The sequence below is a fragment of the Thermobia domestica genome, chromosome 5 (assembly GCF_964235325.1).
Source record: "Thermobia domestica chromosome 5, izTheDome1.hap1.1, whole genome shotgun sequence".
Classification (NCBI taxonomy): Eukaryota; Metazoa; Arthropoda; class Insecta; order Zygentoma; family Lepismatidae; genus Thermobia; species Thermobia domestica.
Window position 1 is genome coordinate 319,600,052 of NC_137458.1, and position 23,800 is coordinate 319,623,851.

At 37.8% G+C, this 23,800-nt stretch overlaps 1 protein-coding gene across 2 annotated transcripts in view; it reads left to right on the forward strand.

The window, feature by feature from the left end:
• The first annotated feature begins 493 nt into the window (after positions 1-493).
• LOC145686820 (nucleoside diphosphate kinase 6, mitochondrial-like) overlaps positions 494-23,800 on the forward strand; it is a 65,822-nt gene continuing 42,515 nt past the window's right edge. For both annotated transcript variants that reach the window (XR_014131651.1, XM_081760530.1), the window contains exons 1-3: positions 494-671; positions 9,488-9,630; positions 20,823-20,983. Coding sequence is in view for 1 of the 2 variants with exons in the window: in XM_081760530.1 (XP_081616656.1) it covers positions 600-671; positions 9,488-9,630; positions 20,823-20,983 (376 nt within the window). In the remaining variant the exon portion in view is untranslated. The remainder of the gene's footprint in view (positions 672-9,487; positions 9,631-20,822; positions 20,984-23,800) is intronic.

Below are 23,800 nucleotides of genomic sequence, written 5' to 3' on the forward strand. Positions count from 1 at the left end.
GACTTGAGCAAAAGTTATTGAACATTAACAAAAGAAAAGAAATGTTACAAAATTGCATAATATGTTACTTCACAAATAATAATAAGGATTGTCAAGTATCAAAGTACGAAGCTTTAATTATGAATGTATATAATTTCCTTAGTCTTAGCAAAAATTAATTATAAATTAAGATATATTAGTGTAAATAACTTATATACGACCTAGTGGCGTAACTAAAGTTTTGAGGGCCACCCCGTAGACCCGTAGAGTGGGCCCCTTTTCTACTTCCCACTTCACCAGTTGGGGTCCCCTGATAGCTTGGGTTCCCCGCAATGTTTGGACTGCGGGGCCCTTATTTACGCCCCTGATACGAACAACATTCAGGCTTTAAAAAATATTATTCTTACGTAAGCTTGAACCATTATGACCGTGTCAAGTCTAGACTTGTAGCTTAGATGTTTAAGTGTCTGAGGCACATATTCACTTAACTGTTAGTGGTTTAGGAGAAGAAGAATAGAATTTTTTCGTGTGAAGTTCACAATTGAATAACGAAATGCAATACGTAATGTGCAAGTGAGACAAATTTCATTAAAATGAGTTAAATGTAATATATTTTTCCAATGACAAAACTATTACAGTTAACATTAGCCATCGTAAAGTCTCATGCAGTTCAAAATCCTTGTATAAGACAGGTAAAGGTTGTGCTTTGTATCTGTGTGTGTAATGTTATAATAATTACCCTTGCACTGTTTTGTTGTAAATCTTCGTTATACTCTTTGGTATCTTAACTACCGGTATTAAGCTCTGTGGAAGATTTTAGGAGTAGGGTAAGGGACATGAGTATATGAGGGAACGTATAGGATAAAATGTGTTAATTGGAGAAAGACAAATAATAATTAAGAAACTAGGACCTTATATATGTATGCGACCGACCTCTTAACTCAAGTATTAGAATAGAAGGAAGTGTAAAGTTACCTGTATTAAAATGATACTGTAGTATGTAAACAATTCAGCAACTCATACAACATATGTATTTAGCATATTAGTAACAGAAATATACATTTATAAATAATTCACTATACCAAAACTACCTTTATAAGTAATTTAACTTGTTAAAGTTTGTCCTAGCTTGAGGAAAGGGCAAATATATGGAAGTGAGAATAACTAAACATCGTGCAATAACGTATCTCCTTCAGTGCTCCACTTCAGCGAACTGGTTACATTCTTACGTTTTAGTACCAACCTAGTACAAGTTGAAAAGCTGGCAGAGGTTAACAGATTTTTTTTTTTTTCATGACCAACAGCTTTCATGGCTGGCATATTATCAATCTGTACATAGTTATTTGTAATTACTACTTGCAGTACGTAGTTATTTGCCCAAGAAAATAACACTAGAACATATTGGGCATTATTTAATGTAAAATAAATCTATAAAATGGTTTTCAATATACCATAACTGCACGAGATTTTACAGTGCAGATTTACAATCTGGGACCATACATAAATTAAAGTTATTTTTGCTTCTTCATAAAATCGACTTTTAGTACATTTAAAAATTGTTTTTTATGAGAGGGGTGGTATTCCTGGGTAGAGATTCACTTTAAAAGGGATTAGCCGTTATGGGTATGAATACAGAAATACTTGATCATTTTCTTCACGATTACGTACAGAATCAACGATCTATAAGAATTGAAATTAACATAACTGGATACATTTGAGTTTATTCATATATCGACTGGGATTATGTCGGAGAGATGGGGGCCAGACTTATGTGTAGAACAGAACCTAACCAACCCCTGCGGGGCTTCAAACCCGTTCTACTACTACTACTACTTTGTAATAAATGCTGGCCCCCATCTGTCCGACATATGCCTATCTACTGTTTATTAGATAAAACAAATATTATTAACAATCCACGATGACCATAAAGTCGCTTTCCCATATATATAGTAAAATCTGGCAACTTGGCAACTTGGCAACCTGCTCACCTTGGCCTGGTTTGTCTGGACTCTGCATTTTCCCATTATACATTCGTTACTTATTACTCTGGATGTTGGCCACCTCTCTATCCTGGAAGTTGGCTACATTGAAGCAATGTTTACCCTATGATGATAATGATAATTTTACCTGTGTATCTTGGCCGTGCAAAGTACTACTATTTTTTTCTCTCTCTCTTTCGTATTTCCATATGAGAGGCAGATGTTCTGTATTTGTGACTGGAGACAAAGAAGCATGGATTCTTACGATTTGCTCTTGGAGGTAGGGGTGAACGGTTACTGAAAACGTAAACCGCGGTTTCGGTTTGAAACGGTTAACCGAAATCGAACCGTTCCCAAACCGTACCGTTCAGAAAGTGAACTCAACTGTCGTCAAACCGAGTCAAAGTGTTTGAAACGTGGTTTCTACTATTGGCTATTGAAACGTTTACTGTTGGCTAACCAAAACTCAAGCGAACTCCGTCAAAGCGAATTCAGCTGTGTTCAAATGGAGCTGAATTTAATATTTAACTCGCTCGTAACATACGAACAGTTAGCAGATTTGTGTATAATAAAATATTTTACATGCCAAACTTTTTACGTATAAACAAATTATATTGGACCATTATGGATTATAATTTTGTTAAATTTTATATTAAATATTGTATTGTTATGTACGAGTTGATATTGATCCAAACAATAACAATTTACAAAATTATATTGTACGTTATGATAATATTAAGTTTATTTTCATGGTCTTTGTTAGGGTTAGGTAATGATGCATGTTTATGATTTAATACTTAACCCTCCAGAGGGCGCATGTTGGTTGAAAAGACCAAATTGAGCCATTTTGGTCATTGCTAGTAGGAGATTCACCCTCTCAGATACTCCTCAGGGAGGGGGTGAGCCAAGGAATGCAGGTGGTGGGGAGGAGTTAGTTCCAAAGTGCCCGTCACAGTGATAACAAAAACCCAACGTCGGTCATTTCCACCGAAGCGCCCAATAGGTCAAAAAGACCGATGCGCCCATTCGTGCCCGTATGACCGATGCGCCCTCTCGAGGGTTAAATAATGGTCTTTTCCATTGTCCTTTACCTAGGGTACAATATCACTAAGTCCTAGGAAGATGAACTTTGCTAGGCAGGTAGCCTATTGCTCAAAGGGGTGGACAAGTATAATATGCATGTGAAATTCCCAAACGGTGGCCTGCGATTTTTTTTTTTTTTTTTCTCAATGAGAATGACAAACTCCAAGCCCCAGAATACCTAGAAATACGAAATTTGTAGGTAGATATCCTGTTATTCAAAGGAGTAATACAAATAATTAAATTATAGATAAGTTTAGTACTCACTTAAATAGTATGACCTATAATATTTTCATTGTGCAGTAATATTTCCTTCGTACTAGAATATGATTTAGTACTGTTAAAGTACCCAACTACCTCAGTTGATTAGCATGAGTATACGATTCTTATAATAAAATATTAATAGATAAAAAATGAGTCAGTTTTTACTCAAAATTACTTACGTAACTTTCTTTTTCCCTTGCATTATATCAGGTAACAAAAGAAGTTGGTGAGGTTTTCGTCACTCCAACACGGCCCAAAAGTCTTAAACACCAATTTTATTCTTTGAAATAATCACCATTGGCTTCAGTAACATGTTCCCAACGAGACACAAGCTTATAAATGCCTTTTCGGTAAAGAATCCATTTTTCTGGAGTCTAAAAATTGTGATATAGCCTTTGTGACATCGTCGCGTTTTTGGAACTGCTGTTCCTGCAGGTGGTTATCCATGGCCAAAAACATGTAATAATCCGATGGAGAGATGTTCGAGGAATAGGGTGAATGAGGCATAACTTTCCAGCCCAATGTTTTGATCACATCTTTAGTTGCATTTGCCGTATGAGGTTTGGCAAGATCATTCAGAGGAACTCCTCTTCTGTTGATCTCGCTGGCTGCTGGCTGCTTCTGAAGCAGTGCAGCTGAAACTTTTTGTTATTGTGATGAGTAGACCTCGACTGTTATGGTTTTTCGCTTTCTAGATATTCATAATGGATTATGCCAACGCTGGTCCACCAAACACATAGTATTATCTTCTTTTGTTGAATGTCCGGTTTAGCAGCCAACGAGACCGAACCAGAAGTCGTCCCATTATGTTTCCTCTTCCAGTTATCATACATGGTCAATTTTTCTTCATATGTCAAGATTTAGTCCAGAAACGAGGCTTTATTATGGCGCGACAGCAACAACAAGCAGATGTTTAATCGTTGAGCATGTTTCCCTCGGACATAACATGAGAAACTCATTTGCTTAGCTTTCATGTCATCCCAAGGTTATGAAAATATGATCGAAGGGTTTCGTCAGATACTTCAATCCTGTGTGCCAACTCCTGTAAAGTTTGATGAGGATTCTGGTTGATTTCCTCTTCCAGTTGGACTTTGTAGAAGGTGGATGGACGATCAACACGATGCCTGTCTTCAAGGCTCTCGTCTCAGAAGAAAATCAGAGTTCCTTCGTGCCCAAGCTGTTAGCGTACGTGCCTTTCGCGTGGGAGACCCGGGTTCGATTTCCGGCAGGAGCTCAGTAGGGTCGGATTCCACGTTAATCAGTAGGTCCCGTCTCACGTAGCCTCGCTGCTGAAAGAGACGTTAAACTCAAAATCAACTCAACTCGGAAGAAAAGCAGCTGAACCACTTTTGAGAATTCTGTTTACTCACTGACGTCCCTCTAAACTTGAAGCACATTCTTCTAGCGGCCTTTGCATCTTTGTTTCCTAATTTGTGCTCGTAAAGCAAAATAGGCATCAAAATCTCCCTTTCCAAGAACTTACTCTTTCGAAGATTTCGCTTCCTACAAAACCAATAGTGAAATGTGTGTTGCATTGAACAACTCTCTATTAAATAAGGTTTGAAAGGAATGTAAACATACAGTATGACGCTAAATTCGTTGTACAAAAGCAGAGGGGTGATTCCGGAGAGCAAAACAAGCAGAAAATTCCAATAAACATAGGGCGAAAAACGCGTCCTTTACGTGTTATGAGCTGCCGAAAGCGTGGGAAAACAAACTTTGGAGTTAAATATTGCAAAAACTATTGATCGTATACGTGATGCGGCATGATATCGTCAAAGGATCCTAACCTGCTCTATCCAGATTTTCAGTTTTTAGATTTGTGCAATGGCGTTGCAAGGGTTTCTCCAAAGGACGTTAGGGATTCCCGAATATTTTATGACGTAAATTGAGTGGATAACAGTATGTAAAGGACGTCTCACTGCCTAGAAATAATACTACTTGGCAGGCCAATACTCATACGTGCAGATAAAAGATAGTGGGTGAGGCAATAATTACCGTTCGTGGTTGCATATCTCCTCAAAAAGTACTAGTAAAAACGTTGTACAAGAATTCACGGGAAACGTCATGTCACTACAATATAATAATATTGCGGTTACGCTATGATCTACATAGAATGGGATGTATGCAAGAGGTGTCATAGCAGTAACCAAAACTTTCTTAATAATCTAGACATCGATAAGTTTGTACACCAATAAATTCGTGATTAATCATTTCGATTGAAATAAAAGAATAGGATCTGTGGGGAATGTTTTTAATGTGTGTAATTTTGATCAGTAGTGTCTATTTGAAACGTCCCAAGCACTGACTCATGACTAGGCATTGACAAATATGAAACAGGTACATACCTTTTCTTATTGATGTCGTGTAGATGAACAATATGATCCACGCTAGTAACAAGGTGTTCCTCCTGACAGGTCTTCGAAACCACTGCTGCCCTGACTTTGGAAAAACCCAGTAGTTTTGTTACTCGACTCGAGACGAGGTTATGGAACTTCCTGTACTCATGGTGAAATACTGTACGTAAAGACGTGAACCTCTGAAATTCACTTCTGTCATCATATTTGTCAATGCATGGATCTTACATGTTGAATTGCGAAAGCTAGCTGACTTCAGTGCTTGGCAACGATTTCAAAGACGGAATTACATAGCAGTTTTACAGATAAAGAATTCATCAATTAATCACAATTTAGTTTTGAATATATCCATCATTTCCTTTCGCTGTTCGTTGAATGTCCTTTGAAGAATATTGAACTAAAAGTACAATCACGGACAAGGTTTAACGATGATATCGATGAGCATCCGTGACAATACGTACAACACAAGCCGATAGGTAACAGAAGATAAAGAAAGTCCGATTGCTTATCTGCATATATTAATGACATCCGAATGCTATTAATGTCGATCTGTTACTACTGCTACTGTCGTTTAGGTTATTTGTATTTCGTAATGTACATACTCGTCTGTCGTTGTCTTCAGTATTTTTTCAAGAAACAACGAAGTTATGACAACTTGATATTTGTTTGGCTCTTTTACTATCCCCTTTTATTTGTTTGTTGCACTGTGCGTGCACTGGAGTCATTACACATGAGTGAATGAGCTGGTTTGTTCGTCACTTGCGCAAGACCGGAGATCGACCTATGGACAGTTAAATGAATCATTCTTTGATGGCTAGTTCTGCTCGTGTGTTTCTCATTAACCGTTTCATAAGGAAAAACTACGTATACCATTTCTATTAAATGCTGTGTTTGTTTATTTGGGTTCATTAGAGTGTATTGTACCTCTAATTTGGATGTATTGTGTTGTGTGTGCTTCTTTAATGAGCGGAACCTCGTTTGTGACGTTAAGTGTGCCTTAGAGGAGGGCGATATAATATTTATTAATGTGTTCGAGAAGATATGAAGGTACTACATTTGACGTACAAGTGGTGTGTGCACCTTTTTGTCTTCTGGTGTGGTATCTTCTCCGTCACGATAGGTCTTGTACATTTGCTAACCAATACACACAAATATCACTCTCTGACAGAACAGTTGAACTAAGTTGCAATCTCGCTATCTTCGATTCTGGACAGTAAACACAATGGCGAGATAGCATCTACCATTTCTTACTTTTAATTTCGCTTTATTTCATCGTCATACGGTGCGCATGCCCAGTGACTGTGATTACAGAGGTAATGGAGGAGTATACACGTGAGGAATTGGCACATTCATCTGGCATACGGAAAGCGGACGATAATGGCCGTGTGCTTCAACGGCTGTACAGACAACAGTTTCCTAATCTTAGAATTCCACACCACGCAACTTTCTCCAGAACCACTAGAGACTGTGCCACTGGCTATTTATCAAAACATGTGGTTTATGCACGACAGTGCTCCAGCACATTTCGTTGCGGAGGTGCAAAATTGTCTCAACGCATTCGTTCCGAACAAATGGATCGGCAGAGAAGGACCGGCATCTTGGCCACCTCGCTCATCTGACCTTAACCCTCTAGATTTCTTTTTCTGGGACCATATGAAACAACTAATCTGCGCGACGCCTGTGCAATCAGAGGAGGATTTGGTTGCTGGGATTGTTGCTGCAGCGTGGAGCATTCAGGAAACGCCAGGAGAGTTTCAACGCGTCTGTTGCGTTGGTTCCTTCGCCGCCGCTGTAACCTTTGCATTCAAGTAGCGGGTCGAAATTTTGAACACCTTTTGTAGTGTCCGTTCAGACAACCATCCTCTTACAACGATATGTTGTATCATTTTCTTCTAATATTGTAATAAGCTTGTAATTTTATTTGGGCGATACTTGATTTTTATATGCACTAGCCAGCTTTCTTGATAGGAGAAGAAGAATATATTAAATTATGATTTTGTGTTTTTGAATGTTGTCATAGATACCTTTAATGTATGTAATGGAAGGTTTTGGTGGCCTTGACGACGGATTGCTTGTTTATTATAAAAACGTAAGTTGTTATAATGCTTTAAGTTGTCCCACGTTAAGGATCTGAACTTAATGAGCAGATCAGCAATTGGAATTTCTTTATTTTATGTTACCTGTCGGCTTGAATTGTACGTATTTTCACATTCTAGCGACGCGACGTTTCCAGTGAATTCTTGTACAACGACTTTACTAGTACTTTTTTGAGGAGGTATGCAAGCACGCACAGTAATTTTTCCTCATCCGCCATCTTTTATCTGCATGTATGGGTACCTGCCAAGTAATATTATTTCCAGGCAGTGAGATGTCCTTTACATGCTGTTGTCCACTCAATTTACCTCATAAAATGTCAATGAATCCCTAACGCTCTTTAGGGAATCCCCTGCGCCGCCATTGCACAAATCTGAAAACGGCAAATTGGATAGAGCAGGTTAGAATCCTTTGATGATATCATGCCGCATCACGTCTACGATCAGTAGTTTGTGCAATATTTAACTGTACAGTTTGTTTTTCCACGCTTTCGGCAGCCTACAACACTTAAAAGACGTGCTTTTCGCCCTATGTTTAGTGGAACTTTTTTGTTTGTTTTGCTCTCAGGAATCACCCCTCTGCTTTTGTACAATGAATTTAGATCCATACTGCATAACGTCATCAGAATCAATTTGACCACACTAACGCGACAAAAGTAACTGTTCTCAAAAACAGCACGAATTTTCTTGATTACCTGATAATATAGCACCACGATATATTCCACATTCAAGGCGTAAAGCATGGGCCTCGCCCTCCCCCTCCCTCCCAGTAATTTCAGGATGAGTTTAATGTTTCATTCTAAACGTAGCTTCCCCTGGAATAGCATCCACTATTCAAGTAACTGCCCCCTCTTCCAGGGTATATATTCAAAATCCGCTCATGCCGTAAAGTTGTCTTCCAACTGATATTAAGAGTTTTCTTCCAATTTACAAAGCATCAGTAAAAGTACCCACACAGTAGAAACCCTCAATTGCTTCAGTAATATCGAAATAACTAATCTGAATAAAGTTATACTGAAAAAACAACATTCAGCCTTATTATAATGTCTGGGTGGACGGTTCCTAATAACGCAAACTGCGTTTCCGTCGATTTCGAATATTGAACTGAAATCGAACAAAACAGCCCTCAAAAAGAGCCCAACAGTTCTTAAACCGAACCGAACCAGCTCATGCCAAGCGTAATTCGTGGGGGACAAACACCGTATGCGTGGGTTTTCACGGGTTCTCTCGTTTCCTCTCACTGTATTCATTCCACCATTGCATTCATTTCTCATGATCACCGTCTCCTGCAGCCTTGCCGGCATAACCGTCGAACGTAAAGTTTAAAAATTTTCATTTCATGAAACTTTAACGTTACGAAGGGTGAGACGTCCTATTTATGTTGGCTCCAAACCACAAGGGAACTTGAATCTTACGAAGTCGGTGAGTACACAAACTATTCTACAAGATCAGTTCACACAGAACTAGCCTTTTCTCACCATATTATATTACCTCCATAGGATTTCAATTATAATCCACAGTCTGGCCACGAGTCTGGCTTGGTTTCTTTGTGAAAACTTGCCGAAGTAATAAACAATACAAAGTTCTTAAGTAAGATAGATCATTTCAGTGTTGTAGTATGCAAAATTTACGTTATTGTTAAATTTTGTTCTTAAGAGATAGTGAGTTATTTGTTGGAAATAATAATTAAATATTTAATGTGGATTGAGACTTAATCATGTCTTTCTTTTAATAGATTGTGCGTGAAACTATTCTAGCTAATTCATTCTATGTTGTAAGATCAAAGAAGATTATAATGAGTGAGAAAGAAGCCGAAGATTTTTATGCAGAGCACAGAGGAACATTTTTCTATGACAGATTAGTTAATTTTATGTCTAGGTAGGTTTATACTTTTTTTTTCCTTTCTTGTACGCATGAGTGAATTTGTGCTGTAGAAGCATGGACAGACATACTCTTTGTATTTTCTGAGGTATATGTTTTGTTTATGTTTTACCTGGAAGCACCTTTCTGCTCTTTTCATTGGCCTATAACGTAGTTTATAGTAAAGTACATTGGTGTATGCTGACTAATACATTTCTAACCATTCATGCCGTTCTAAAGATGATGAAAAGGCTTTTAACCGCGCGAAATGGGAATTGGTATTGGGAGTTCTTCAGAAGAATGTGTTGGAATGGAAAGATCGAAGACTCATAAGAAACTTATTTATGAATCACTGACAAAGGAGAGTGTAATTGGAAGGGGAGTTCGACCGGGATGCCGCCTTGGCCAACATTATTTTATATCTATCTAGAACAGATAGTGAAAAAGAGCCTATATAATGAAGACGGTATTTCGGTAGGAGTACGATTATTAGATGATGTGGTCCTTGTTGCAGAGTCTGAAAAGAAAATCAATAGGATCAGTGTTCGAAATGGAAAAAAAAAAAAAAAAAAAAAAAAAAGCAGAAGCGGTATGTTTTTTTAGCTACCTAAAGGTTGAAATGCAGTGAGGGTATGTTGCCTAAAAGATTGCATTTATATTTACATAATGACTAAAAACCATTGGAGAACTTCTCTGAAGTAACGCGGGTGGAAGGGGACATGGAAAGGCTTTGATCCCCTCTAATTTTGTGAAAAAAATGTCCCCTTGTATTATTGAGAATGTTGTATTATGGAGAATTATACACGAAAATGCTCAAAAACTGAGTGAGGATATTAATAATTTCCTACGGGAAAACTGCCGGTCTCACACTCGACTGTGTGGTATTCCAAACTCCCGGAAGGTCCACTCCCACAGCAGACAACATTCTAAACCCGCCCATGCTCAAAACACGGCATTTATATGCATTAAGGCAAGAAGACACACACATACAAACATTCATAACAAAGAAACCATTTAATATGGCATATCAAAATATAAACTAGGTAAATTTCTTTGCAGACACCTCATTTTAAAAACAAAAAGTAGAAAAAGGTAAGAAAAGTGTCGGTGTTGTCAACTTAGAAATTATTTCGACATAAGAAATAAAATCTTTTTATGTGCAAAGTTATTCGTGAATTACTGTGTATAAAAATGGATTTATTAAAGATATTTAGCGTCTACTTTCCAGTGACGGTATGTTTTAATCATTGGAAGACCAGAGGTGGTATGCCTTCATCACTGAAAAACCGGAAGCGGTATGGCATACCACCGCATACCGTCTCACTTCGACCACTGACTAGGATGTTAGAAAACTTGAGGAAGGTCTGTGAAGAATATGGGATGAAAATAAATGTTAGAAAAACATAAACCATGATGATTGGAACTAAGTGGTCTGTGTCAAATATAAAAGTGGAAGGGAAGAAAATAGAATAAGTGAATAGTTTTCGGTATCTAGGTAGTATTCTTAGTAATGATATAAAGTGCGAACGTGAAATAAAAGTAAGGATAGGAGTGGCGAAAGAAGCCTTTAGGAACATGAAAAGTTCGTTTTGTGGGACCTTGAATAAAGAGCTGAGAACAACTCATAAAATGCTTCGTGTGGAGTGTTGTACAGCATGGGGCAGAAACATAGACATTACGCAATCGTGATTAAAAAAAAAAAAAAAAAAAAAAAAAAAAAAAAAAAAAAAAAAAGAAGATTGGAAGCTTTCGAAATGTGGTGTGGAGAAGAATGGAGAGAATTAGCTAGGTCGAACGGAAAAGGAATGAGAGTGTGTTAGAAATAAGGGGGGGAGAGAAAAGAACGATTCTAGATACTTTAAGAAGCGGAAGAAAAACAGATTTGGACATTGGCTAAGAAGAAATTGTATCATGAGGTACGTACTAGAGGGTATGGTGACAGAGAAAAAAGGGAGGAGACGAAGGAGACTATAATTAATAGACGATATAAGAGCGGAAAGATCATACGTGAAGACGAAGAGGTTAGCGCAGGACCGTGAAGCATGGAAGCTTCTCAGCTGCTGCAAGTGACCTGCAAATAAGGGCAGAATACCTATGATGATGATGATGATGATGCCGTTTAGGCGATCTCTGTAGACAGTTAGTCAGTGGAATAACACCATTACAATTCGTTCAAAAGTTCCAGTGCTTAACTGACTATTTAAGTCATAGCTGACGTTATCTCACGTCCGTTGCCATGACAACGACCGAGTTCAGACTACTGACTTTGTTAGTCACATTGAGACTGTATGATCGATCTATGAACTGTTTGTCATATGTCGCGTCCGTCCTGTCAGTTGCAATGGCAATGATCACGCTGTGACTCAACTGACTGAGTTAACCATATAGAGATTAAAACTGGAAGTTCACAGTAAAAATCGTGTGCGTTCGAAATAATTTCAAATTTAAACAAGTGAGTTTCGTTTTACTTTGTTAAACCACTGTGGACTTCCAAATTGTACAGATTCAATGCCGAAATCGACTGTCAGTTTCAGTAGCGGGATAAGGGCAAAAATGGAAGCTATTAGGACACTGAATGCATATGCAATATGTGGTTTGAATCGTAGTTTGTTGAGTGTGCCTTGATAACATTTTTATTGGCCACGAAATGTGAATTGTCAGGAATTCATATACTTTTTTTTTTCGTTCTTTCTTTCTTCCTTTTTTCTGTTCATTCGAGGGGCCACGGTGGCTCAGTAGTAGAACATTGACCTCTGGTGCAGGGGGTCCTGGGTTCGATCCCAGCTCGCGCCAAGTGAGCTTTGTGGTGGAACAAACACCGTGTGCTTGGGTTTTCACGGGGTTCTCTCGTTTCCTCCCACTTTCTTCATTCCTTCATTTCTCATCATCACCATCTCATTTAGCTTAGCCGGCGTAACCGTGGGGCGTAAAACTTAAAGATTTCATTTCATTCCTTTCCTGTTCATTCGTAGAATGGCATAGAGTCAATATGAAGAGAATGGCAATAGAAAGGGATGAATTTTTAACATAGGTTCAACTAATTGAATAACAACTTGTATCCAACAATGATTATATCTTCTTATATCATTTCGGCATTAATTTTTCCGTAAAATAATGAGACCACTTTCGAAAACACACTATCCAAATTGAAGAATCATTGTAAAGGTGAATTAGAGACTTCAATGGTTCTTCAATTCTTGCTTCAAGTCATACATAGGCATGACAGAAAATAATATTTCTCCTAGAGTGAAAGAACATGTGGGGGATTCGAGGTGCGAGGAGCCCCTAACTTAAGAATTATCCGAGCACTTACAAGAAGAGGACGTCTGATAGGCAGGGTTAAAGTACTTCTTTCTTGTTCCACGAATACAAGTAGAATCGTGTTTCAATCCCTTTTTTCTGTCGGACTGAAGATTCACTAATCAACTTTGATAAAGGCAATTTAGTTCATAAGTAGGATGACATTATAAGTAAATTCAAAAAAGCCACTAATTTAAAGAGACTAATCTGTTTTTTATATTTACTTTTCCTCCTCTATAAAAGTTCCACAGTATTTTTTTTCATCACAAAAATAAATAAATTCTACAGGGTGGACGGAAAGTAACTCCCTATTTTTAATATTTTTTCTCCTAAAATATTGTAGATATAAAGTCAATTTTTTGCACTCAAGTAATTTATTATATACTATTATCTTTCGAAAATAGTATATAATATCTTCTTATAACTCAATGTGTGCGATGTTTTCGAGGCACTGTCTGCGACCTTCCTTAAGACCTCAGCAAGAATACCACTTACGACCTTACGGATCTTATTCGCAAGTTCTCCAATAGTTTGTAGTTTCGCTGCGATACACTTCTTCCTTAGCCAACCTTCATAGAAAGAAATCGCATGGGGTGGGGTCTGGACTTCGCGCTGGCCATTCTGTGGGACCCCGGCAAACCTATCCAGCGTCCTGCGAAGCGTTTATCAAGCCATTATTTTACAGACAAGCTCTATCTTACATTAAATAACAGTTCACGACTCGTCCCATTCAAAATTGTAGGTCATACAAAATTTTCTAACATTTCCAGGTATCTTTTAGCGTTCATAGTATCTCTCAACAGATAGGGTGCAGCAATAATGCGGGAAGAAGTTAATCCACACCACACTGTCACTTTTGACTTGCCCTGCATTTTTTTCAGCGGTCACTTTCAGATCACCTCCTGCTTAATAATGACTGTTATGACGATTAACGACCTCCCCCCCCCCCTTCCACATGAAACAAAGTTTCGTCACTTCATAGAATTGTTTCAAACAGGTGTGGATGATCTTTATCATTTTCCAAACTTTAATACGCCTATCACAATCATCTGGGTACAGCTTTTGGGCATAATGAGGCTTTCATGCTCTGTAATCTAATTCTTTGTGGAAAACTGGACACACAGAATAGCGTGTAATGCCACTTTCTCTTGCAACCTGCCTTGTTGATTTTGAAGGACTTCGCTCGAATATCTTCCTAACTGTGATCACCTTTTCCTCTGATGCTGCGGTTGAGGACCTACCCGATCTCATAGTATCCACGACACTTCCGTAGTCATTAATTTTCTCTGGCAATTTTTAATTGTTTCTGCATTCAGAATATCTTGCCTCCCATATTGACCCCTCCACCACTGCTGGACTTGAATTACAGACTGCCAAACCTCAAATCTTGCTGCAATTTTAGCTCTCTCTTCAATGCTTAATCGTACTGACATCTCTGTGGCTTCAAAGGAACAACAAAAGCTCCACAGGATCTTAAAAAAAGTAGGGAAAAATGGCATACTTTAGTCTACAAAACAAGGTAACTTTCATTGCTATCTACTCATAACATTAATAGAAATTCACAATTCAAAATAGGGAGTTACTTTTCGCCCACCCTGTAGTTCTTCATTCTGTTCAAAGCTGTGTTAAGTCCTGGAGGAACAGACTGTTTTTCTTTCTTCCTTTTTCGTTATCTGAAGGAAGCAGAATATTTGGCATTAAGGGATTTGCCAACATACACACATATGTCTTGGAATATACATACACAGCTTACCTTTCGTTAGTATGTGTAGCACACTACTAGAACTTACACCGCTCTTACGTGATCCTTTCCTCGAAGATTTTTGTAAACACTGAAACAATTCTAGCACCGCAGCTTAGAATTCAGCACTTTTACCCATGCGAAGACGCCTTTACCGGCCTTTCGGCACATCACACACTGTTCCATTAATTTGGTATTTATCTCGTAGACGTTTAATTGTTACCCGTGAAGAAGGACCAGCTCCATAATCACGTCTCCACTGTCTCTGAACTGCAGGAACAGTTTCAATCAAACGTCCGTCTACCATGTTGATGTTACTATCTTGCAGCTAGCTGGGCTGCTTAGCTAGACCGATGATTCTGCTGCCACCTGTTGAGAAAACATAACCATTTTCCCAGAAATTTAACCCTGTAGGTTGGAAAATAAATTTTCTATTATAGTTTAAAGTGTGTATACATATTTTGACGCAGCCGATTTATATGGTATTATAATTTGTGTAATATTAACTTTTAATTTGTGTAATCTGTTTTTATATAATCTACATCAGTTTGAGACCCTTACTGTAACTATCTGCTTCGTGTTAGCTTTGCTTTACTTTAGTAACTTTACAAAACAAATAAAAATCTCTGAAAAAAGCAAGTTCAATTTAAAATTATAATTGTGTAACAATTTCGCCAACTAACTAAACCTCTTGATTTCATCAGACAGAGCACAGTACCGTTCAGAGATTTTTATTTTTATTTCGTTCGTGATCTTAACTGTAGTCGCTTGAATCTTAATTTTTCTGTCTGTTTTTGGAGTAATGTTCATTCTAAGGGGGCCAAAAGGTCATACTTCAGGACCACAGTTTGAGAAACACTGCATTGTGGAGTTGCCTTCAAATCATCAATACTGAAAACTATATACAGATAGAATGGTAGAACCCGAACAACTTGATCTTAAATTTTTATTATTTTGTTTCTTAGTTCATGTGGCTTACAAAGTTTATTACAAATTACGTCATACTTCTGAAGTTTACTATTTTTACAGAAAAAAATGGTGGCCTTTTTTCTAACAGCAAGAAACTATCATCAAGAGTCTTTGCCTCTCGATTTCGCGTTCAACTTTTCATTTATGTCGATGCGATGCACTTTCTTCTTCTTCTTCTTCTTCTTCTTCTTCTTCTTCTCTTTTAACTGTAAATTCGTATTTTTTTCGTTTTCAAATTGGGAAGCATTGTACAACCATTTAACTTCAACTTCAGGTGTGTACTAATACTTGATATACTGAAACTACTGGAAATTTGTATCGGTACTGGAGATATTGAAAATGTACTGGAACTTGTGAAGTACTGGAGAAATGTAAAAATTCCCTTTGAGACCCTTCAAGATCCCAGCTCCGTCATCTGGTTGTAGGTGGTGATAGGGCTAATTGGCCAACCACTGAAAAACTATCTAGTTCGAGAAAAAAAATAAATAGTGTTTCTAATATAATACCTTAATTAACTTGGCACGAATCTGTCCTGTTCACTGAGATAATATAAAGAACTAGAGGTGCCCTGATGCGAGATCTTTGATGGTATCGAACGCACATATATCGAATCGATCCGCCATATTGGAAGAGGATAAAGAAGTGTTTTTTCACGTAAGGCTCCATAGTAATTTATGTCTGTTTTATTGTTGATTGTCTGTGCTCCTAGGAAAAATTTTATGACGAAAAAATCAACGTTCTTTGGAATTTCATAATATGTCAAAGGTAAATCATTTTCTTCTTTCTTTTACCCTGTAACAGTCAATAATATAATGTGGTTGTGTACTTGTAATAACATTGGGTAAACAGGCATATGCTTTGTATTTACACTGTCAAAAGGCTCGTAAAGACTACTACCTACCTAGAGAATTGTCAAACTATTATTAAGTATGCTTAATTATTGCAGTATAATTTTATGAGTTGTTGGAAATTTTACCAAAATTATGTAACGTTCAAGTGTTCTGTGACACCTTAGCAACGCAACTGTTTGGTTGTGAAGGGAGTAGGCCTACTTTGCCTACGTTAAAAATTGCTAATGATAACAATTATTGCATAAAATAATCCTCACTCATTGTTGAAAGGAACAATAGGCCTATCTTTTATACAAGTCGCACTATTTATCGATATTCTGTACAAAAAAAGTATATTTGTAAATGGGTTCACGTTTACTTTAGCAGACAGTTCTTCCAAATTGAAAATTTGTATTTCGTACATACAACGTCTGACAATAAAGTTCGGTGAATGGCCCCGTAAATAGAAAGTAAATACAATATGAATGAAACTTACCTTACTGTCCTTCGAAGTAGTCCCTTACCGCAGCTACGCGATCCGCTGAGCACGGCTGTACGTGTCCTGAAAACTTTTTGAGAAGTCTTCTTTTGGGATGGTGCTCAGGAGCCTCGTCACGTTTCGTTGGATGTCTGAAATATCGTGAAATCTCTTTCCTTTCAATGCGAGTTTGAGGCATGGGAACAGGAAGAAGTCGAGAGAATTCAGATCCGGCGAATATGGAGGATGGTCAAATTGCACCACTCCCTTTTGAGCTAGGAATTGTCTGACGATATTGGCTGTGTGAGGGTGAGCATTGTCCTGAACTAGAAACCATGAACCTTGTTCTGAGTAGTTGGGTCGTACCCTTTGTATACGTTACATGAAACGTCTCAAAATTTTGAGCGCACATAGCAGCATTCAATGTTATTCCCTCAGGTGGAAATTCCTTGTGGATTATGCCATTACTGTCAGAAAAAGGTGATTAGCAACGTTTTGGTGCGTGATTTTTCTGCTTTGACCTTTTTCCGACGAAGTGATGCAGGAGAACGCCATTCCATGCTTTGGCGTTTGGTTTCCGGATCGTACCTCACACACCAGGATTCATCCTCAGCAACAATACAGTTCAAGAAATTTGGATTTTCATCCGCCATAGTGTTAAAATCTTGTGAGGCAAAAACACGTGCGTGCTTCTGGTCATCATTCAAGTAATGTGGCACGAGTCGACAACATGTTTTTCTTTTCCCTAAATTGTTGGTGCGGATAAGTCTCGCAGATTCACGGATAATGTTCAATTCCTCAGCAATCATTCGCATAGTTAATCGGCGATCGTTCGTTATTAATGTCCTCACATTTTCAATGTCTTCGTCTGTGCGAGAGTTTGACGGTCTTCCGGTACGGGGGTTATCAGAAACACTATCCCGTCCTTCACGAAAACGGCCAAACCACTCGTAAACACACTTCAGGGACATTGCTTGATCTTCATAAACTTGTACGAGATATCATGGATTTCTTTTGGTGTCGTGCCAAGCTTAAAGCAAAACTTCAAATTGATCCTTTGTTCGTTCATTTTACTGTTACTAGTTTGGAACCGTACTCACTAATACTCACTTGATATAACGCGTCTCACACAGACCACAGTTGACTCACAACTGAACACGGTGAAAACACAATGGCGGCACCTGTCGCTACTCGTGTGCAGTGTTTCGTTGCGCCAGTGTTACCAGGTCAAACACAGCGACTTCATTCACCGAACTTTATTGTCAGAGGTTATAGTATGTAATTATTTTTGTTTTGGTCGAGTTTGTTAGTTAAAAATCACAGGCTATACGATTTACCTTTAAAAATAATAATTTCCGATTTAGTGTCGTAAAGTGTAGAGCGGATAGCGTGAAGGATTGTAGCATACATATATCAGCTGACTGAAAATTGCGAAATACGCCATCTTGGGAGAGGATATCTTGAATCAACCGCTGCAATCGAGTCCGCTCGAATCAAATACTGCGACATAGGGAAGGGCAGCTCTAGTTCTTTATATTATCTCAATGGTCTTGTTTGATAGTGTAGCACGTCTAAATTTGTAAACATGAGCATTGAACATGTTACTCTGATATTTGTAATTAATTGTTCTTTTACTTAACAATTGTGTTTCTGTGCTAAATAAGAGAAAAGTAGATAATAAAATAAAGAACAAAATGAAAAAGTAAATATAAGTAATACGGTGAACCAGGTGAGGAAAGAGTTGGCTGTGAGGGGTGAGTAGAGGCCAACACAAACAAAAAATTAAATGTCTATTTTGGGATGGGGATTTTGAGAAAAATAACGTCAAAAAACCTTTGTTTTTTTCTTTTTTTGGTTTATATCATTAGTGTCTGTGCATTTTTTTTCTATTAAAATATTGAAGAAGACTGCTTTCTCAACATATTTTACAGGATGTTGAATATCACAGCGTACAGTCATATGTGGCACGTTTTTAGTTCACCGTAGTATACTGGAAATTTTTCTAACAGGATATTGGAAATATGTAGAAATATCCAAGTCAACTCCAGTAGACATCCTGACTTACCAAGAATTGTAAACCAACATTTTTTTTTTTAATGTATGATTTCAGATTAGATTATTTCAATGTTTTAGAACGTATTGTTTCCTTCAGAATTGTTTGCCAAGATTTATTCCTATATTGAGCTCTCTTGGACTATATCTTAAGCGTACGCACCTTTGTTACGGGAGGCCCGGATTTGATTCTCGGTGGGAGCTTCGCAGCCTACGGTAAACAGTACCTCCAAGTCTCATATAGACTCGATCCTGAAAGGGACACTAAACTTCAAATAAACCAGGAGATATGGTGGCTCCACCAATGGTTCGAGGGGTCTGATTCGATTTCAGACAATGTGACTTTCTGGTGTACAGCGTATCCATCGGTTTTCTAAAGGTTGCCGTCTCCTCTTACATTTACCTTCCATCAATTCTTTCATAATAATCCGTCTGCCTTAGCTACAAGACATGATCGTGAGGCGTAAAATTATTAGTTTTATTTTCTTTTTCCAATTTAACCAACCAACCAATTTGTTTCTGCAGCGATAAACATTTGTATTTTTATTAGATGTACGGAAATACTGTGCTACATTAATATAATGTAGTGAGGTCACAAATTACATAAGCAACTTTTTAGAAACAAAGGTGGTTTATTGAAAATGTGTAAATATTTTAAACTTAATAAGTAAAGACCGTTTAAGGGGAGAAGAGCAGAAATATGCTGTTGCATCCTGTACAACTCCCCGTCCAATTACTCTTGTACGGGTCCAAATTTGACCACATACTACATTTCATACTAAATGAAATAAAGATATATACTTTTCACCGGAATTTTCCCGTTTTCTGACAGATTATTAAAAGTGGAGCAGTCCTTTTTCAATTTAAGATTTCCATTGAAATAGCTTGTTCATACGTGAAATGGGTCTGCAAGCGGATTTTATCTATATCTCATGAACTGACGGCTCGATTTTAATATTTCAAAAACAGAACAGTAGACCTTATTCAGGGGTGCCCACAGGGGGGGGCTATGACGCAAACTGCGTCATTGAAATTTTGGGGGGGGGGGTTAAAATCTATATAAATATGTTTGATGAGGGGGGGGTAAAATTAATCGAAAAGAAGATTTTTCATGGAAGAACACCTACGGATAGACAATTGGGGGGGGGGTGCGTCATAGACATAAGGGGGGGTGGGCACCACTGCCTTATTATCTAAACCGTTCATAAAAAAGAATGTTTCTATAAGTTCTCTTTGTTTGTTTTTTAATTTTATAAAGAAATTTCAAAGTGAAATCCGTTTATTAATAACAAATCCACTTTGTTTTGTGAAATTTGGTGTTTACAAAGTGAAAATCAAACATTTGCTAAAGTCTGAGAGCAATAATGCGAGCGTATGGAATTCCCGCGCCGTCATCTTAAGACGCTATTTTGAAAGTGAAGCCGGTGTAGGATCGATGGGGACGTTTAGTGTGTTGTAAGGATTTGTCTGATATATCAATTCTGAAAAATTCAGCGTTCATGTATTAAGTTAAATACCTCTTGGACATACGTTAAAGTTTTAATCACAAGATACTTTTATCTTCAATTCAAGAATTTCGAGAATTCTGTCATTTCATCTGATGTAATTTTCAGAATTGATGAGTTGAAGGCATGTCCATAATGTTGTTTAAAGTTTTTACTCTGCAATTGATGAAGGCGGAAGTTGTATATTGAAACAATTTGATCAATTAAACAATTCTTTAGCTGAGTTTCTTAACTTTTTATTCTGTTTCAGTTCTCTCGAAGGTTTTGGTGGTCTTTCCTAACTTCGTTTGCATTATTTTCTCATTCGTCATTTTTTTTTTTTTTTTTTTTTTCAGTGGCCCTTCAGAGGTTCATGTTCTAGCACGAGAAGATGCTATTAAGAAGTGGCGAGAGATCCTGGGTCCTACAAAAGTTTTCAGGTCTATGGTGACTCACCCAGACACCTTGAGAGGCTCCTACGGACTCTCGGATACAAGAAACGTTGGCCACGGTTCTGGTTAGTAAGGTAGATCTAATTGTGTATCAATTAGTAATACAGGGTGAGTCATCATTCCGTGAACACTATTTGAGAGAAAGCATTTGGTTAGAATTTTCGTTATACAGAGTCTCAACCTGCTCAGCAGCACGATTAATGCACATGAACTAACATTCAACAGTACAATTGAATGCCCGAACACACATTGGGAAGGGGGGGGGGTGTTATATATAACACCTTTTATTCTGTCTTTGAATTCTTCGGTGTCTCTCACTTTTGTACTATACATGCGCTCCTTTATCATACCCCATAACCAGAAGTGACAGGATGTGAGGTACGGAAATTGGGGAGGCCATGCCAACGGTCCGCCGCGACCAGTCCAACGATTTTGCATCGTTTGATTTAGATAAGCCCGAACAGCGCGAGCAAAATGAGGCGGTGCACCATCATGTTGAAAATAACCTCGTCTAAGTTGTTGGGGCATTTTATCAATGGCAAACTCTTCCAGCATTTGCAAGTAGTCATCTGCAGTCACCATTAGGGTTGTTAATCAAAATGGCCCAATTATACCAGTAGCCGTCGTGGCACACCACACATTTACTTTTGGGATGCACGTTCATGCTTACGAACGATACGTTGCTTTTCAGTACCCCAGAAAATTGCGTTATGTCGATTAACGTGACCACTGGTATGAAAGGTACCTTCATCACTGAAAATCATTTGACTAACAATGCCCGGTTGCATGCGTGACATTTCAGCTAGAATCTCACAGCATTCTACTCATACATGTTTCTAGCGAGCAGCCAAAGCTTGAACGATTTGTAGGTGATATGGTCGCATGCAAAGGTCCTTGGATAGAATTCGGTTTACTGTCCTGTGTGGAATCCTTGTTTCCAAACTGCAATGTCTCGTCGATTTTGTTGGACTCCGTAATATGGCCTCCTGCACTGTAGCAATGCTTCATTCACTTCTGGCAGTTCTAGGTCGCCTCACATTTCCGCGATAATTGTCTGCTACTGATCCAGTTGCTACAAACTTCTGGAAAATGCTGTAAATTGTTAAAGGAGTTGGTGGCAGTCGTTCTGCAAACTTTCGATGCACTTCTATTACCGACTGCATAACTTCCATTGTGCTTGCCACCAATCTTCTGTGCTCCAATGTTAGTCTGTCAGCCATGGGTCAGCCTGTAATAGAAAACAAAACAAACTTAAGATTGTTCACATAATTTAACTCATCCTGTATAGGGCTCATGGGAACTCGAAGTTAGTTAGTTGGTGATTATTTAGAATGATGAGTGAAAAGTTAGTTTTATCTTCTTGTTGTCTTTTGAATGAATTGTGTTTATTAAATGTTTCTGATCTTGAAAAGGAGAGAAAACATTTCTTAAGATGAAGAAATCTTATTTTGAAGATATTGGCCGCAGAATTGGAGACGTGGAGTGCTTTTTGAGTCAGTTGTTTATTATAAAATTTAATGGTGTTCGTTGTGAGTAGTTAAGAGTTAGCTAAAATGTTATGAAATTTGACATATGCTTTGAGAGTAGGCGGGAGAGATATACGAGTGCATATGAGACATGTGAATGTAAGCCATTTATGTGAATTATCTATTGATAGAAGATATTGTTAGGCTTGTAATTAATCCGATAGAAAGTTAACCATTAAATTAATCAATTAAAATTTTAAATTACAATCGTTTTAGAAAACTGTTTAACCGTAACGTTTAATGAGAGAAGCGTTAATGGGAATTGAGGATTTTAAGATTGGAGGGCAGATCATTAACATCAGGTATGCAGATGATACGGTTATTATAGCTAGAACCAAGGAAGGACTACAGGAGATAATTGACAAAATAGTTGGCACTGGAAAACTATATGGAATGGAAATCAACATCGATAAGTCGAAAGTCATGAGAATATCTCGTGGAAACGCTCTCTTACGGGTCAGAGTAGAACAAAGAGAACTTGAAGAGGTCGATAATTTCAAGTATCTGTGAAGTATTTTGACAAGAGACGCTTACTGCACCAAAGAGATCAGGTCAAGAATTGCCATAGCCAAAGAAGAATTCAACAGGGAAAGATCAGCCTTAACTAGCAGGCTTAACATTGGACTAGGAAAGAAGTTGGTTAAGTGGTGTATATATATGTATATATATATATATGGAACATTGGACTGTATGGTTCAGACACTTGGATATTAAGGAAGTTAGAGAAGAAATATTTAGAGAACTTTGAAATGTGGTGTTGAAGGAAGATGGAGAGGATAAAATGGACAGAGAGAACAACAAAGATGTTTTAAAACGGATAGGAGAGAAGAGGACGCATCTAGCCACCAAATAAATAAATAAATAAATTCTTCGTAGAAAAACCAATTGGATTGGACACATTTGCGAAGAAATTGTCTTGTTCATACCGCCATAAAACGACAAATGGAAGGAAAATGAGGAATAGGAAGAAGAACACCAGTGATCGATAATTTGAAAAATATAAGAAAATATTGGGAGTTAAAAGAGGAAGCTGAAAATCGAGAATCATGGAGGAAACATTTTCAGGCCCAAATGAAAATTAAGAAAAAAAAAAACTCATTAGTTGTAGGACCTGCCGAAAGGCAGAATACTTACAATAATAATAATAATAATAATAATAATATAATAGTTTTCCCATGTCCGTATCTTTCTAAAATTTTCATTAACTTTCACAATTCAAGACAGATCTCATTGCAAACTATTATCGTATCACTGTATGAACCGTCCTCCGATGACGTAGCACTAACGTCTGAAACAGAAGACATTGCCAGACAACGTGCTTGTGTTTTGGCTGTTGATGACTTTATGTTCTTAAAA